General features: G+C 38.2%; 1 protein-coding gene across 9 annotated transcripts; it reads right to left on the bottom strand.

Moving 5' to 3' along the window:
- Positions 1-1,888: 1,888 nt before the first annotated feature.
- Positions 1,889-17,392, bottom strand: TpnT (troponin T, skeletal muscle). Of its 9 annotated transcripts, none has more exons than XM_018547432.1 (13): positions 17,078-17,392; positions 14,284-14,329; positions 9,403-9,420; positions 6,732-6,762; positions 6,300-6,404; positions 6,125-6,221; positions 6,013-6,049; positions 4,798-4,903; positions 4,505-4,723; positions 4,166-4,258; positions 4,010-4,090; positions 2,841-2,919; positions 1,889-2,492 (listed from the first exon to the last, which is right to left on the bottom strand). In XM_018547432.1, exons 2-13 carry the CDS (start codon positions 14,307-14,309, stop codon positions 2,248-2,250), a joined length of 1,137 nt encoding a protein of 378 aa, XP_018402934.1. In that variant the 5' UTR covers positions 14,310-14,329; positions 17,078-17,392; the 3' UTR covers positions 1,889-2,247. The 9 variants fall into 9 exon arrangements, with proteins under 9 accessions (XP_018402934.1, XP_018402932.1, XP_018402933.1 ...); XM_018547430.1 differs by lacking the exon at positions 2,841-2,919 and adding an exon at positions 3,608-3,686 and having other exon boundaries at positions 17,078-17,391; XM_018547431.1 differs by lacking the exon at positions 2,841-2,919 and adding an exon at positions 3,608-3,686 and having other exon boundaries at positions 17,313-17,380.
- Between the last annotated feature and the right edge of the window lie 763 nt (positions 17,393-18,155).

Below are 18,155 nucleotides of genomic sequence, written 5' to 3'. Positions count from 1 at the left end.
GTCCCTTTTCCAGAAAAACCCCTGGAGTAATTGATTGTTAATGTTGTATGTGACGACTGAATATTTTCTAATCGTCGCTCAGTCCCTCCGCTGTCGCTACTTGAACTTAGTAATGCCGGACGAGTGAGCAATTAATCACCGGGCCGGATCGGCTCTATCACTAATCGCGTCACTCTCCTCGCCCCGTACTCGGTTCCACCGTGCCCATTGTTCTCATCCACGAAACCGCTTGCAATTGTAATCGCGGATGGATCGTCGCCGCAATGTCCATTCCCCGTCCAGCTCGCGGCGCACTCCTGAGGTCGCCGACGGATCCGCGCACAAGACTCTATTTCCGATGGCGCATCTTTTTTTTTTTTTTTTTTCTGGCATTCGCGTTTTGGCTTCTTCGCGCGTCGCCGCTATTTTCGAGGGACTATTTCCTTCGCTTACGTGAATCTCTCAGTTCGACTGGATAAGCAACTTTCCGAACCGTTCGTCCCGAAGGTACGAATCAATGGAAATCATGAGGGGTCTAAACTCGACTTGCGATTTCAAATTAATTGCACTTTCAAATTTGAAACTCATAAAATAATGTATGTATATCTGAAATTGAAATTTTTTTTAAATATATGCCGAGTTTCTCGCCAAAATTGCTGCCAAAACAATTTCTAACGTTTACCTGCGAATTGTCGAAATTTATTAGCAGCTTCTGCAATAAAATTTTAATCACATTAGCTGATTATTTTTCTCATATTCGATCTTAAAGTTTAAGTTGTAAAGTTTAAAATCTTATTGCTGATGCCGTATTATGTTAGATGATGACAGAAGCATTTATGTTTTACTCAATCGCTACCATTAACATCACATTACTTCTCGGTATAGTTACTAAAACGAATTCGATTGGACGCAATAGTATAACATATTAAAGCTATCATACACTGATTTAATTTGAATATAAAAGTAAACTACAACTATTTCGAATTATAAAATGCACATTTTACCTAATAACAGCGCTATAAAGTGTATTGCAAATTTTACGGTTTAACCCGTTTATATATACTTCTATTCCCAACAAAGTTAAACTTACATGTAATATGCCCTTAATTGTTGTAGTTTCCTACTTGCAGCAATATAACTGTAATATATATAACACACATGTTATACTACAGTTATATTGTTGAAGTTATACCAACAAGTACATTACATGGCAACTTGGTGGATTAAATGCACATTTTTACTTCAAACTGTAAGTATATACGACTTTATATTGTGTATCAATGTGCATTGAATATGTCCAATCAAATTCGCAATACAAATATGCAATAAAACATCATACTTATCTTACTCTGAAAACGTCTTTATATATACGTACTGAAACTATGACAGTGTATGCTTTATTGTCAACATATTCAATACGTGTCTGCAAAATGCTCCTGTATCTTGTCTCGATAAGTAAAACCGCAAGCAAGCCAGCGCTTCCGTATAGCCAAGGGCAACATATCAATTTTACGATAAGACCTATCGGAAAGCACGCGCGCGCGTGTGTGTGTGTAGCGTAATGTACATAGAATGTTTTGCTTCAAGCTTTGAGATTGAACATTTTTGTTAAAGGAAGAGATATAGACCGATGCAAAGAAAAATACTTTGACTTCAGGGATATTACATAATCAAATCAATATTTCTTTTTTGAATAAATGCTTTTAACGTTTAATATATTTTTCTTCTTTTAGAACGCTGCAGGATGATTGTGTAGGAGATAAGATGGCACGTGTGCGAACTCAAGAAAATCAACATTTCAGAGAACGAAGGATTTTATATGATAAATCATTTTATTTTAATAATTTGTGTGCCTGTGTTTGTACAGTATAATAATAATAATAATAATAATAATAGTAGAGAAGTAGTAGTAGTAGCAATAGTAACAATAAAAGTAGTAGTAGTTTAATAATAGATAATAGTAGAGTAGAGCAGTAGCAGCCGTACAAGTGACAATAGTAGAATGGTTTTTACTACAAAATGTAGCCTCCGTCATCCGTCTGGTCCACTTTGACGTTTGAATCTCGAAGAGGAGCCCGACGGTTGCCGGAAAAACGGTAGATGGAAAACGTCGACGTTGTAGGCATTTCTACCGATTTGGCCACTGACTACGCTTCGATCTTTGTTCGAAAAGTGTTAACGAGACTGTGCAACGATCATTCTTTGAAATTTTTTAGATACGCTGTTCTCCTTAATATCCGTAAAGGTGCACCGAAGTAGCCAGAAGATTTATTCCTCTTCCTCCTCCTCCTCCTCCTCCTCTTCCTCCTCTTCCTCCTCCTCCTCTTCCTCCTCTTCGACTTCCTCCTCCTCCTCCTCCTCGCCTTCCTTCACCTCCTCCTCCTCTTCTTCATCGAATTGCGGCTCCTCGAGATCATCGTCGACGGTGGCCTTCACGTCCTCCTCGCCCTCCGGTGATTCGGGATCGCCAGACTTCTTGCCCGGTCTCTCACCGAACCACTTAGGTAACTTCGCTATTATTCATGCAAAGTGACGGATTAATTTTACGCAATTTGGAGAAGAACGCGAGTACGCTAAATGTATACTGGATTAGAATTCCATGAAGCTAAATAATGGCAAAAACAAAGTGCGGAGGATATTCGTAAAATAAATTTCTACTAATTTTTGAATTATAATGTCAAGTCAATCATCATTGTATGTATAAGCTGTACGAAATGTATGAAAATAGAAATTTTTTCTCTTAAAAATTTTTCCCTTTAATTACATTTGTTACTTGTACTTCGATGTCTCGAGGAGCACCGGAAGCTCTTTTAAAGCTCTTGGTGCCGGCTCGAAGCCTCGAAAGCGAATTTCATACGTACTCTTCTGACGACCCATAAACTGTTGCTTTTGTTCAGCCCACATCTTCTCCATGATCTCCTTCTGTTGATCAGTCAGACCCTGAAACATCACGGACAGAATGGCATGCTAGGGGTTACTTTCACACATCAGGACCGCCTGGGAAAACCCTCTCTCTCCGTATCGTTGCTTTCTCTGGGTTGTACAAATCTTCCCATGGCGAAGTTAGGGCTGACAGTCACGATCGACAGAATTAACATCACAAAGGTCATCTATTCTCACGATCGTATCGTCTTCCAGTCTGGATTACGATCCTCGACGCTTGTTTCTGACATTCGAAGAATGGATTCTCGAATTTCGCGCGCAAAGTAAGGATAAATCAAAACACCCATTCTTAACTATCGAGGGGGAAAAAGTATCGAGGAAGTTGTGATTTCAGAACGTAAAGTGACATGAACAAATTTGCAGACGTCGACACAGTTATTAAGAGCGAGATTATTTTCGTGATTGGTGACTGCTGTCGCATCTCTCGTGGGCAGTGCACGTGAAGAAAATCGCCATCGGTGTGTGAGCCACAAATACGGTTTACCGTGCTTTTATGTACACCATCGAGACAACACGAACACAGCAATAACTTGGCTGGCAGCCATTTCGACCATTTAGTCAACGAGAACAAGGAACAAGTACATAAATTAGAAACACGGTCGTCCGTGAGATTTCGGAGGTGCAATCAGCAAGACAAGCAAGGGAAAGGTGGGTACAGTGACAGAGAGATCACGGTTGGACTCACTTTTGGTGCGCTTCATAAATTGTTCTGTTCTCTGTTTCCACGTTTTCTCGTTGGTCTCCGCTAAGAGCGTGTCATAGCCCTGCGATTCAATCGACAATATGCTCACTAATCGCTATCTTTATATATATATACATATGAATATATTAAGTTTATTCCTATAATGTTTTTTATAGTTTATTTTATGAGTTATGTAATGAGAACGAATTCTTGCTTTTATATGTATGTGTGTATATATATATAGTTGTCTTCATATCTGTGGTAGATCACGTGTTTTAATGTAAAAAATTCACGTGAACGTATCACAAAGTGAGACAATTCTATATTAGGTTTGACCTCGTATTCTGAGAGTAGGGACCATCGAATAAATTTTCATGCGTTGAATAAATTATAAGATGTACTTACACCTTCAAAAAGTTTCTTCTTGTCGTCGTAAGACCTGGTATCGACGCGACGTTCGTACTTCGAGGCAACTTGGATTTTTGGCTGTGAATAAAGTGATTCGATTAATGGTGATTCTTCATGCCACTTTCATTTTCTGATATGATAGACATTACGTACGGGATATTTGCCAGTTAAAGCCTCGGGATCGAGACCCTTTTTCAAGGCTTTATGCCTCAGTTGTTGCTTCTGACGTTCCTTCAGCTCTTTAAGCTGCGATAAAAGGGCAATATCGATTTATCAATACAGCTAGAAAACAACTTGGACTATAATTAAACTCACGTCCGAGCAACTTATTTCCCAAGCGGAAACAGTCAATGCATATTTCTTTTCCTTTCTCTTTATTTTTACGAGACCCAATGGTATAAAATTATTACGCGCGCGTATAAATAAATCTATCTTTATGCCCGTTAAAATCAGACGAAATAATTCAGTTTCTTTAGAATTGTAAAAACTCACATCGTAGTCTTGACGCTTTTGTCGCTCTTCCAAATCGTACTTTTCGGTTTCAAGTTTGACTATGGCCTCCCACAATTCGGTAGCCTTAACACGGAGCTTATCAATGGACAGACCTTCGATTTCCAACGGCTTGATGCGAATGCTAAGGGAAATTTTCTTCTCTTCCTCGAGCTGTTCTTTCGTCTTGTTACGTTCAAGTTGCGCCGATGTAAGATTACCCTAAATTTACATAAGAGAACCCTAGTTATACAATAGAATATCTAATTGCTGCTGACAATGAAAAGAGCACTCACCGAAAGATCTTTCTTGGTGATGGTAAAGTTTGGACCCTTTGCTTTGCTCTGGTCTTTCATCGCTTGCATCATAGCCTGTCGCTTCTTTTCCGATTCCTCCAGACGCCTAAAATACAGCAAATGAATGTAGCAAATAAAAACAACGCACAAATATGTACATACATATATTACTAATAATGAGAGTATTTCTTTAATTTAATGGAAAAATATTCTTCTTATAAAAAATATAAAAACATAGATTCTATTCTGTACAAAGTAGTTACATAACTAAGCATTAATGATAAATTTCAATAGTATGTATGTACTATAATAAATTGACAAGTTCAATCAGTTGAATTCTTTTGAATTGAAACAACTCACATACGAGTATAATTCTTTTGATTTTATAATTTATGTTTTGACGAAGTGAAAGAAGGCCAAATTAAAATCATATTTGACGTGATAAAATATTTACATTGCAAGTAACGGTTTATATATATATAACAAGAAAAGTCAAATTATTTATATCGCAAAGTTGTTATATAGAATAAACATTCATTAACGATAAATATTCATTAACGATGACGAATGTCATACAGTATTTTTTATGCTCTTTTAGTAATATAAATTATTTAACATTTCTGCGATTGTTACATAATCGAAATATTAATGTCGACAATCGATTAGTTCTTCTTTCTCATCAACATTTTGTGTCAAAGAAATTTCTTTTATTTACTCTATGTAATTCATTTGTTGTTTTAGTATAAAATTGAAGATTCAATTGTTTAGAAAGGAATCGATATTTGATAGTAAAATTTTTTATGCATAAAATGATATGTACCCGTTGTTTAGAAATCTGCAGTCATTATATTAGTTCGATATTCATAGGTCGGTTCATATATAATATTTAAGACCGTCTTAAATGCAATTTCTTAGGATGTCGTAAACCGTTCATACAGTATTAGCATCTTAATAGATATTACGTAGACATTACTTAAGTCATTACTTAAGACATTACTTAGACATTATTTAAGGCATTACTCTCCTGAGACGGTTTTAAAATAAAAATAGACTACGACCATTATATGTACATACACCGATCATTATGACTTGTATTCATAACGCGCTTATAACAATGTTAACGCGCATTTAGCACGTAGTTCACGTTGCATACATTATAAAATTTCAGAAATAAAAGCGCGCATTTATCGATGAATAATTGTATAAATAACCTACCTTCTCTTCTCTTCGATGTCACGCTGTTTCTTCTCCTCTGAAAACAATATTAAAGAATTTTATTAAATTCTGTTCAGAGAAAAAAAATAGAGATGGACGTAAATGCATTTACCGATTTCACGTTGGCGACGTTCCTCCTCTTCCTTCTTCTTCTGAGCCAGTCTCTTCTCCTCGTCCGCACGGGTGACCTTGCGCTTGGCTTGCTTCTCCTAAAACAGTATATTTTTCAAAAGTCAAACGAAATGTTAAGCGAGAGTACATTAAGTACAAATAAGGACAGATCGTACCTTTAATTTCTTCAACTCCTCCTCCTCCTTGGCTCTCTGCTTTCGCCATTCCGCTATGTATTCTTTGAGCTGTTCGTCTAGGTCGCTTCTTTTCTGTTCTTGCCTCTAAATTTTCATAATAGATTAGCCGTAATACGTATTTGATTGCGTCTCCCTTAACGATCGTGCTAGTGCTCAATACGTCTCCAATGCGATTGATAAAGCAGAACTTAAGGAGACACGACTCATTGAATTGATGTCAAATCGATACAATAATTTCGCCATCAATTCAACGTTGATTCGATATCTAATTGCTATTTCGTTTCTTGCTGGAATAATAGTTTTCATACCAATATACATTTCCGCAAAAGATCTTTTTCCTACGTAGGTGCTACAAGCGCACAGAGAGTTTTGGGCATTCGCACGGTGTTATTTACGAGCATCAGCACTCACCTTCATAAACTCAGGATTCTCGCCAGATTCCCTGAAGGAGGCCGGAGTGAAAACAAAAGTAACTCTCTTTAAATCACGACGGTTGAGCCCGCTCTCTGGAAGATCTCGCGAGATCCCCCAGAACTCCATACGCGATTCTCACGTCCATATCTTCACTACTTTATTACAACTCCATCCATTCTCTCCCGTAGTGCATATTACTTAATGCCGCTCGTCGCACGTATACACACACAGACAACACATGGACGGAACAGACAGACAGACAGATATATGCACGGATGGATAAACAGAAAGTCAGAGAAAAATATAGAGCGGGACAAAGGGGGACGGAGGCGATTTGTGAAAGAAAGAAAATAAAAGAGAAGAGGAAAGAAAAAGAAAGAGGCAAATAGTAAGGCGATAAGGTGTGCAAGCGTATAGAATTATAGAGGGATGAAACCAAAGTGCGCACCGCAACGAATCATGGGAGAAGGCATTAATGAGAGTAGCGAGGAATGTTTCATCTCTCAGGTAGAACACTGAGTTACATAATTATATCATAGGTCATCGTCGTGACGTTATTTAACACTTAAAAATGAACTTACAAGCGACGAATAAGGTCGTGATGACGTACTTATGACTATTATTATGATTTCTGGATTCTACTTGAGATGACTGTCTTGATTGAGTTATTCAGTCGTATAAGGATTATGGATTCGTAAATGACTAAAAGAGCTATCGGTGACAATAATATAGCGCGTGCGAGATACGATTCAGGAGATGACAATATTGAGCATCGCAGGCTCAAAGTTATTTTTAAACGTGTTTAACATAAATTCGCTCGACTTTTCAAACCGAACTGAAGATCAATCTATTTCATGGAGACACGTTCCGTGTCCTGAAAGACACTCCTGAAGAAAAGGGGAGGATACCGTAATCGTTATTTGATTTCGGCTTTCCTTCCCCTATTTTAAAACGTTCCGTTAAAATTTTGTACACATCTTTCTTTTGGAAAATTTATATACCTCGTAAAAAATATGGGGATGTAAAAGTTGTTTATTCATGGGATCTGCGAGCGGGGGTATTGCAATTATTGCTTGCTTGCGAGTCGATGAATTATGGCGCACAAGTCAATATAAATTAATATGGGGGATCGGACAAAATAACGAGCCTTGAGATAGAAGGACGTGTGACACATCGCTTTGACGTAACTCGAACAAGACGTGATTATATACAACACGTTAATTCATTATTAATCAGAGAGACAAAACGTAAAACACGCGGGGGTGCGAAAGAGATATAAAGATTATAATAAGTATGAGGAAAACATAGGGGGAGAGAGGAACTTCGAACACTGACAACGAGAGTGATTAGACGTCACCGACAGGATTGAAATCCAGAGCATCGTACTCACGTAAATTACAGTTCCGGCTTAAAAACGTAAAATATGAGTATTACATGATTTTTCACGCAGGATTCGATTTTCGTCCGAGTTTTCGTGATTCGCGCGAGACAAAAATAAAAAATGTAAGAGGATCCACGATCGGATTTGCAATTTTCGTGTCACACGAGGGTAAATATTAGTTCAAACTGCAAATATACTTCTGGCTGTACATGGTTCGTTGTACAATTTTATTTGGCAAATCCGCGAGTACGGAGATTGAGCATAAATATGTAGCATTGCAGATGCTGCATTATGTATCGAACGGCCGGCCGTTAATAAGATCACGTCGGCGCCGGGGCGTGGTACATTTTGAGCAGACGTCGGTCTCAGAATAAACTGTGTTACGTTATTGTGCATATATTTATGAGACGCCTGGCGGGCTCCCAAACGGAGCTCAAGTGTCGTCGCGCGTTAGCGTTATGCAACCGCGATGGAATATTCACGAACGCCTGCGATGTACATACCACCGGCGTGCGGTACCTTCGACAAATATATCCTATTATTATTCACAGTCGCGCTACACAGGCCAACGATCGCGTTATCCGTCCCGTATCTGTAAACAAAATCTTCCCCCAGCGATATAGATAGATATTGGCAAATCCACAACGCGCCGCAACGCGATTGCAACGTCAAATCTCGGTCTCCTGCGATCTCATTCCTGCCACGAGACGAAAAATCTCAGAGGGTTTTTAATGCCGGTTTCACCGACGTCAGTCAGCTTCAATCGCCAATTTTGTCATTCACACTGTCGGTTTCCAAAGAGAGGGAGGTAAAGATCCAAATCGAGATTTATCGCGAATCATACAGTTTAAGATAAATCAGACGGAAAATCGGTGAATCAAAACAAACTGACTTTGTTTCGATGCTGTGAGAGTTGAATTAATAATTTTTTTTTTGTTACAAAATTTGACTGTTATTGACGTTAAGTTTAAAAATAGTTGATTAAATTTTTTATTAACTTTTTTGTATGTTCCTCGGGTTGAGGCGAAACTTATAAATATCTTTACCGGTCTTTTTCACCCGATTTATCGCAAAACTGTGTCAGTAACGAGATAATTCTTTTCACTTTTAGAAAAAATTGAAGAAAAAGATGTCGTTTTTCTAAAGAGATTAAGATTTTGTGTGTTCTTATCGAATTTAATCGACGTCGGAAAAACCAATGGGCGGGGAAGGGGGATGTGAGAGAGCGGGCGAAGAACAGGGAAGACATATTATTGACGTGTAAACACCTCGACATATTCAACTTACTTTTGGGACGCCCTACCCCTAAAAAAAAAAGAAAGTACAGATTCATTAATAAGGTCGTGTGATTGGTCGTCGCTTACGTAGGACTGCACAAAGCTGCACGTAAATTATAAAAATCGGTATCGCTCATCTCCAACTTGCGCTTTCCTTTCTTTTCATTTCTTTTCCGTGCAAAATTAAATTTCCGAACCGATCACGCCGACAATGATAATTGATTTGCACGTTTATTGCCAGAGATCACTGGTCGTTCCGACACTTACATTGCGAGCGAATGATCGGTATGCTTCGCTTGCTTTCAATTATTTAAGCGGCTCGTCGTTACTTTCTCTTCAACGGGGATCTCGTAGCGCTTTTGCAAAAAAAGAAAAAGAAACGTTTCGTTGCCCATTTGCCATATAATGCGGATATAACAGAGGCTGAATATTAAGGCGACAGATATTCTTGACAGACACGACGAGGACAAAGATAAGGCGTTTGGAAGAAAGTGCGGGGTGTGACATGTGTATACTTTTGCAACTGCATCTCGGTCAATCCTGTCAAAATTGCTGAAAGGTCCGACGTCTTGTTACGTCATACGTAGTCTCATAAGTGAGATACGTGAGTTACGTGTATAATGTGCGTGTACATTTGTGTACATACATAAAAAAGCGCGATAGCATTGCTGTTTATTTTTGGTTTGTTTGTTTGTTTGTTTAATTTTTTAATCCATCGACGCAGAAACAGCGACACAAGACAGACGTTGAGAAGACAGCGGATACACCGGCGGCGGCAGAACGTATGTATATTTGTATTTTACTAAAGTTGAAATAGAAACAGAGAGGTGTGCAGGATGTGGATACATCAGCGTTGATTCTTTTTCAGACAATGTTGCACAAAAAAGAAGAACTAGTCATACTAAAAAGTGTCTTTCATGTAGTGGTGCGAACAAAACCGATAGAAGCGTTTTGCAGCGATTGCGCAATCACATTCTTCTTTCATGTGTAACAATTTGGCGAGAGAAAAAGAATAAAGAAAGAGAGAGACAGAGATATGGAGGGAAAAGGGAAAAAATAAACAAATAGAGATAGACAGAGAGAGAGAGAGAGAGAGAGAGAGCCAGCAAGTGTATCACTATAAAAAAATTCTATGCAAAAGTAAACGACTGCGGCGGCACAGCGCGTGTGAGATGATGAAAACAAAGTAAAGAGAGAGAGAGAGTATAAAACAGAGAATGGACGAACAATTAAAGACTACACCGAGACAACAAGACAAGACAGCGATTAGACAGCGGGGAAGAAAAAAAAAAAGAAACGACACTGAAAGACGACAGCGCGTGAACGTACACTATTTATTGGCCGTAAAAGAAAGAGAGATAGAAAGAGAGAGAGAGAGAGAGAGAGAGAGAGAGAGAGAGAGAGAGAGAGAGAGAGAGAGAGAGAAACGTTCATATTTGTCGTGTGCAAAACTTACTCGGTCTTCTTCTCCGGCTGCCTTCGATTTTGACATTTTTTGTATCGTACCGCGCGGGTCGATTATCCGATCGGTCGATGACGAGTGACGATTGATATTGATTGGTTGATTGGTTGGTTGGTTGGTTGGTTGGTTGGTTGGTTGGTTGGTTGATTGGTTGGTTGGTTTTGTGTGTTGTATGTGGAGATACACACAGACAGAGAGAGATACAGGGAGTGAATAAACAAAAAAAAGAACGAAGAAGACGGAGTTCATAAATCACAATCGGAAAGAGAAAATCTGGCGTGTTGCGCGGCGCAAACGAGGCTTCGGAAAAACGATTATTCTTCATCTACGCTCCTCTCACTATAACGATTCATCGTGCGTTCCGTTGCGTGTTCGTTAGCTTTAATCTAACTTGACGTTCTAATTTTACGAGAGAGGAGCATCGACATACGTTTCCAGGAAACAGAGAAGAAGAGAAAGAGCAGCTCCGGTCTTGCTTTTTTCGGGTCTCTATAAATCTTATGCTTAATAAATCGCTGAATTCCGCACATAAACGTGAAACGCCGTATCTTACAAATAGATACGCGTTCTTACACACAGAAAAATACATATTATACGCAAAAAGTAATTGCTCGTTTCAAGTATTTTAAACGTTCATACATTCGATCATAAATCTATCATAAATGCATTACTATAAGCATTTTTATTCAAAATATACATTCTAGTAAGTTTAATACTCTCTCTCTCTTCAATAAAAATTATTAAATTAAAATAAATTCGATTTGCTCTTATTATATAAAGTTTTAGATCTTGTCTAAAGTTTCTCTTCAATCAACTTTATATTATTTAAAAAAAAAAATAATAACTTCTTGTTTTGATAGATAAATAATAATGAATGTTTCTAAAATTTGTAATAAAAATAAGTATTATAATATATTTTAATATTACTTTTAAGAAAATATTTTTTATTACAGATAACCGTTATTTAGAAGAGAGAAAGGAAATTGAGTAATCGCTTTTCTTAGCAATAGAGTGATATTTTTCTGTCTGTACTTCGTAGAAAGAAGAGAGAAAAAATAAATTAGGTATGTCTGTGCTAATTTGAACTCTTAACTGGAAACAAACTATCAAAAGCTTTTTATCGCGAGATCAGAACGGACATTTTCGTCGCGATCGCGTCTTCGCAGTAGCTACAGCGCTCGTTACAAGCCTTTGAAACTTACTTCCTGAAATGAGAAAACGAGACAAGTAGTACGTTAGAAAAACAGGAAAGCATTTCATTGGGAAAGCATTTAACGAAAGTGAACACTTACACTTCTTCGACTTCCTCCTCGCTGCTGCAAAAGAGAAAATGGAAAAAAAGTCTAGTTTAGTCAGGGCGGAAATCAATGTGGGCGATCGGGGCGTTTGATTACGTAATAAAAAATGGAGGAGAGCAGGAATTAAGATTCACGAGGGCATCACTTTTACAAGAGTTAGGGGCGCAGGTCTTTTCTTAGGGTTGCTTAAAGCTCTTGCTTTTTTTTTCTCTCACGCAGATTAATTACCGTCAGTATATATGTGTATCATTATGTAAATTTTACTTTGTACACTGAGAAAAATAATCTGGTTGGATTAAATAATGATTCTGAATGAAAAAAAATGGTCGAATCAGAATTTTTCTGGTAAAAATAAGAACTTTAGTAGATTTTACAAGAAATACAATTCCAACTAGAATTCTAATAATCAAAAAATTCTAATTACAAACAGAAATTTTGTTTAGCGTAATACATAAATTTGACAATGAATTTGTAATTTAATTTTGCTGCTAAGTACAATGTGTGTGTGTGTGGTTGACGTCAAGTTTTTATTTTTAATCGCTGCATTGAAGAAAATGTATTAAATTTTGCTACACACATTTCTTTAAAAAATAAGTAAACATTTACTTACAGTAAATAAATATTTACAAACACATAATGAAATCAAATTAATGATTTTTATATCAAATAAATATATGTTTATATATGTATAGTAATAATAAATATTTATTAAATAAATACATATTTACTAAAAATTTAATATTTTTTCAGTGTAGATGCGGTAAAGGCGATTTATCGAACTTTATTTTGTCTCTCCTTTATTGCGATCTGAAAGTGGAATTTCTCGTAATGTCCCCTCATAAAATAACAACTAAACAAATTATATATAATTTAATGAGAAAATATAGTACAGTTACACTGTTCTAGAAAATTTAAAGTGGCTATGCAAGAGAAGAAGCACATGAAAAATAATAATAATAATTGCAAGCACATCATTGAGTAACAATTAGAAGTCGACTGAAGTGTCCGAGTTTAGCATTGAGTGCTTATTAAGGGGTTTGTGCGTGGGTGCGATTGGGACGTGACGCACGCAGGGACGGGCATCGAGACGGCAAAATTAGACAAACATGTGAAACATTAAACATGACGAGGTCACAGATCATGGGCGCTGTTCAACCTTACTTGAACGAACTTTAAACTTCGCTCGGGCTTTTCGTTCGTACGAAATATGATCAACGATCAGCGAACGTGTGTTACGATCTTGTCTACCGCTTCGATTTTGGCAAAGATCCGATTTCTCATGTCTGGAAATTACTGGCATATATCTCGACATTTTTTTCACGCATTATTTCGAGCTACTTATCTCGGAGAGCGGCGATATCACGTACCCATAAATCACGAAATATTATATTTTTTGAATGCTTTATAATAAAACAATATCAATTCTTATTGAAACGCGCTAAATTTCAAACCAAATGAGACAATGCTACAGCGATCTAAGCTGGATCGCAGATGCTTCTAAAATAATTGTGTGTGAATTTATATACTCTACGAATGTAATTTTTCGATTGCTCGCCGACATTTTTGCCTCGATAGTCTAATGATAATTCTATAATGTGCTCATTCACACGCAATTATTTAGAAGCACCCGATCCAGCTTAGACCGCTGTGGCATTGTCTCATTCGGCTTTGATAAAATATTTTAGAAATACCTATTTGTAAAATTTTTTTTAATATTGTATTAAAATACTTTACAAAAATATTTTAGAATTGTACAAATGTTGTACAAATATTATAAGAACAAAATATTTTTAATATTCTGATTTCCTGAACATGTTTATATTTTTTAAATATTTCATGAAAAATTTCTGAAAAATATTTCATGCTGTCTGGATATTTTGAAGATCGTTTATTTTGAAAATTATGCAAATCTTCTATTTTCCACAGAAATAAAGAAAGAAATAGGCAGAATCTTTTTATAGCAAGCGCGTGAATTTTGTACGCCCTTGTCGGAATTCGTGATAGTATTTTAAAATTGGAATTGCATCAGTTTCAAAATAAACTATTGAGAACTGCGAACGCGGACAATGCACGGATGATAATTTATATCAATCGGTGTTGGTTTGAAAGTAATGATCGATGGGCTACTTACGAGTATTGTTCCTCGTCGTCAGACATGTTGACGGCTGTTTAAAGCGCTGCAACACAAAAACGAGATGTTGATTACTGGGTTGATTTGCAAAGTCAACGGCGAAAAAGAGAAAGCGAGAGAAAGATTTTTTAATCGCAGAGCGACTGAATAAAAATACGCGTTTTCACGTTAAGATTCGCTAATTAGATGGACCCTACTCGATGGAGGTTGCACGATGAAAGAATTGCGTAGTTCAGAATATGAGTGCTTTCCATTTGGTGATACAAGTCGACACAAGCATTCTTCTATTTTTCTTAGCATTTAATAACACAGAGAGATAGAATGACACTTGTATCGACTTATGTCACCAAATAGAAAGCGCCCTTATCGCGTAGCATAACACTTATATCATCCTTGAGTAAAATCGTCGTAAAAGCGAGAATCGGGTGACGTTGAACACGGCTGTCACTATTCTTGTAACTCGACCATTCGTGTAACTTGGTGCCGGTACCATCTTCTTTTTATCGTAAGCACGTCACGATCAATCCCGCGTGAACAATGAGAACACTTGCTAGCATTGCGAAATTCAGAAAATAATGAAGATCGAAAGATAGAAAATTGGAAACCTCACCGGTTACAGATTACGTGGAAGAAGAAGTCGGAAGGGCCAGACGAGAGAGAAATCGACAAGGGTAGGCAGGGGGCACCCGGAGAAAGAGGCACGAGGGGCGGATATGTAGAAAAATGCCTTGCGCTTGGCCGAACCTTGCGTGGAAAAGGGGTACCCGGAGGAAAGCCGAAGCTGAATGGGCCGGACGGCGCGCACCGACGACGTTTCCGAAGTAATCCGATACTTCGAGGCGAGAAAGAGAAAATGCCAGTTTGCTAACCCTGGCCGCAAGCTCCGGCGTCGCGCTCAAGCTCTATAAGGAGCCGTCCCCTTCTCTGTCACGTCGCTCTAATTTTAGTGGTACAACATGCTCGTTCCCGCATTCCGCTCGTCTTCCCTCGTCGGTTTTCCCGGCTGTTTCTTCTACCGTTCTTTACGTGGATGGAGATCGTCGAAATCGCGGAATTCGTAACACTAGACTACCTGTCTCTGTGAAACTATCGGGAAGCGAAATGTGAGTCGCTTTCCAGTATAAGAAACACAGACTGACACAGTGAATTGTTTGCCAATGTAAAACCAGGATGAAATGATTCACTATATGTTATAATGTATCTTTGCTGAAAAAAGTCCTGTGTTAAGCTGCGTGATCAGATTAGAGATTGAGATTGAGATTCATGGATTCGAATTTAATCAATGAAAACAAAGTTTACTAAACTTGAGATTAGCTTTCTTCTTTCTGTTGGATTAAATTCCAACCAAAGCTCAATCTCAATCTCTAGACTGATCATGGCTTTACTCTGAGTCCTTACTGGAAAGAGCAACCTTCTTCGTAAAAGCTTCCGCGATACACCCGTCGGATTTTCGTATCATTGGAATATTTCCATACAGCACGGACTGTTGAAAGAACATTCTGAAGACATTCAGAGGATATCTTAAGCCGTAATTAGATTAGAAATTGAGATTGAGATTCGATTAGAATTTAACCAATCAAAGTTCACTAAACTTGAGATCAGCTTCCTTTCTTCTGATTGGTCAAATTCCAATTCAATTTCAACCTCAATCTGTAATCTGACTCACTACTTGAAGAACGTTCTCAGAACATCTTTTGATAAATATGCTATAAGGCGATGTGCATCCAGGACTTTGCAATTAAATCGTAACTCGCCATTATTTTCAAAATGGATTAAATTCAAAGTACGGAACTGTTCATTCGACGGACAATAAACTGCTAACGAGAAGTAATGTCTTTCATTTCACACCTTCGTCCGATGTGTCACAAATTTTGCGATTTTATGAGTTCTTCTTTCGACACGGAGGAAATCCAAATTTAACTCGGAACGTCAATAATACGAATCTCAATAATAATATATAGTAACAAAAATATTGTACAAAGAAAATAAGGTAAACGGATATAAAGAAAGAAAATTCGAGAAGGGTCTTTCGAATCACACGATTAATCCGCATTGCAGATAAAGTTTCCGAGAGTCATTAATTTACGTCGCAAATTAATGACTCGGATACCAAGCAAAATAACAAATGCACCACGCGTTCTTTCATCAATTAACTTTTTCCACGTAATCATTCACTTGCACGTCTACCGCAAAGGTAAAACATTTTTCACTGATGCGCGCTAATTCTTTCCACTGAACGAGTAGATAAAGTCGCGCTTCGTGTGGACACGGCTACGTATTCCCGAGATTTCCACTGGCCGGGCGATCTGCTGCTGAAGAATATCGTTCACTTTTCAATTCGAAAGTTCTTGGCATTAAAAAATGCAAGATCCTCTTATCGAGTAATTACACAGTGGTCTATTGATTCTCCTCGGAGAATCTTTTCTCCTTCGAACCTCGAAACTTCGCTAAAACATTTGCCAAGTGATTTCGCTGTGAGCAATCGCGAATTCCTCGGCAATGTAAACATTGTTGATGCGAAGAGAATTTCCAGCAGAAAGATTTCTCAAGTTAATTTGCTTCGTATCGTACCACGGTCGTTTTCACATACACAGCAATCACACACCGCAGGAAGAACGTAGACGCGCAGTTCATCACGAATGTTCTCCAGAATGAAGATTAATAAAAAAAAAAAAAAAAAAAAAAAAGCGAGGGGATGCGCCGATCGACGGAGGCGGCGAAAGAAGAAAGAGATGAGAAAGAAAAGAGAAAAATTCGAGATTATTGAATGCAGAATGAAAAATGTTGAACTTACACTCGGGGTTGGTGTCAATGCGTGTGGACAAGTGCGCGCGCGCGTGTGTGTGCGTGCGCGAGCGCGTGTACGTGGACGTATATGCGTGCGTGTAGAGGGTTTTCACGGGGGTGGTCCAGCTGGATGAAATCGCGAGGGAGAAAAGAAAGAGAGAGAGAGAGAGGGTGAAACAGGCTCCCGCACACTCCGCAGGAGGACGCGAGAGAAAGAGAGAAAGAGAAAGAGATACACGCACACGCACAGGAGGAGCTTGTCCCGGTGGAATGTGGAGTCCGCGACAGCCTGAGCCGCTCTGAGGTCCGCGAAATCATCACGGCCGGACATCAGCGGGACTCCGGGCGACGTGCCAGCTCCGCTTTAGAGTCTCTCATTTCTTCTCTTGCCTTTCTTTCTCTCTCTCTCTCTCTCTTATTCCTTTTTTTTCTATTAATAGAACGGTGATCCGCGTACGCACACACGCGGACTACCGGGAGTGATACGATCCTATGGTTGATACTATTTTCGTGTCTTTTGCCAGCGAGTCGCACGCCGCGCTTCCAACTCAGCTCCTGCGGCGGTGACTCCGGTTCTCTTCCGCTGGATGATTGCTCCAAAGTAGGCCTGTCACGATGTCACGTTCCCCACTTTCCGATGGCTGTTGACAATGGTGAACCGGCTAATCCGCGAGTCCCGCCAGATCCGCTAAAAATCTGCTTGATTGTTGAAAGAATCTGGACTTTTAAAATGAATACGGTGGTACATCGAAAATTAGCGAGATTCATCCCTATTCCTCTCCGCTACCCTATAATGCATGCACACGTAATTGTGTGTAATTTATTAATTATAATATATGTACTATTATGACACTTTAATTTTTAATTAATAAATTTTAATAAATATAATCTCTCTAGTGGGGTTAATTTATAGTAAATGCTTCATTATAAAGAAGCATTTATAGTGTTTTTTTTTCAAACATTACGATAGTTATAATTAAATATAATACTTTGTAACGGTATATTTCGCATTAATAAAGTTGAGAAGTTTAAAATGATATTTAATGTGTTTATAATACACCTAAGAGAGAGCATACAGCGGCACG

The sequence above is a fragment of the Cyphomyrmex costatus genome, unplaced genomic scaffold (genome assembly GCF_001594065.2).
Source record: "Cyphomyrmex costatus isolate MS0001 unplaced genomic scaffold, Ccosl1.0 scaffold639, whole genome shotgun sequence".
Taxonomy (NCBI): Eukaryota; Metazoa; Arthropoda; class Insecta; order Hymenoptera; family Formicidae; genus Cyphomyrmex; species Cyphomyrmex costatus.
Note: the sequence above shows the minus strand (reverse complement) of the source record. Positions and strands in the feature narration are given on the sequence as shown.

What these genes read in the sequence shown, in the direction of transcription:
- TpnT (XM_018547429.1), bottom strand. Translation starts at nt 6,860, where the DNA reads ATGGAGTTCTGGGGGATCTCGCGAGATCTTCCAGAGAGCGGGCTCAAC. An exon ending in CTTTAACTGGCAAATATCCC is followed by an intron (nt 4,091 to 4,165) that starts GTACGTAATGTC and finishes CTTTATTCACAG; the next exon opens with CCAAAAATCCAAGTTGCCTC. An exon ending in ATTTATGAAGCGCACCAAAA is followed by an intron (nt 2,493 to 3,607) that starts GTGAGTCCAACC and finishes CATGAATAATAG; the next exon opens with CGAAGTTACCTAAGTGGTTC.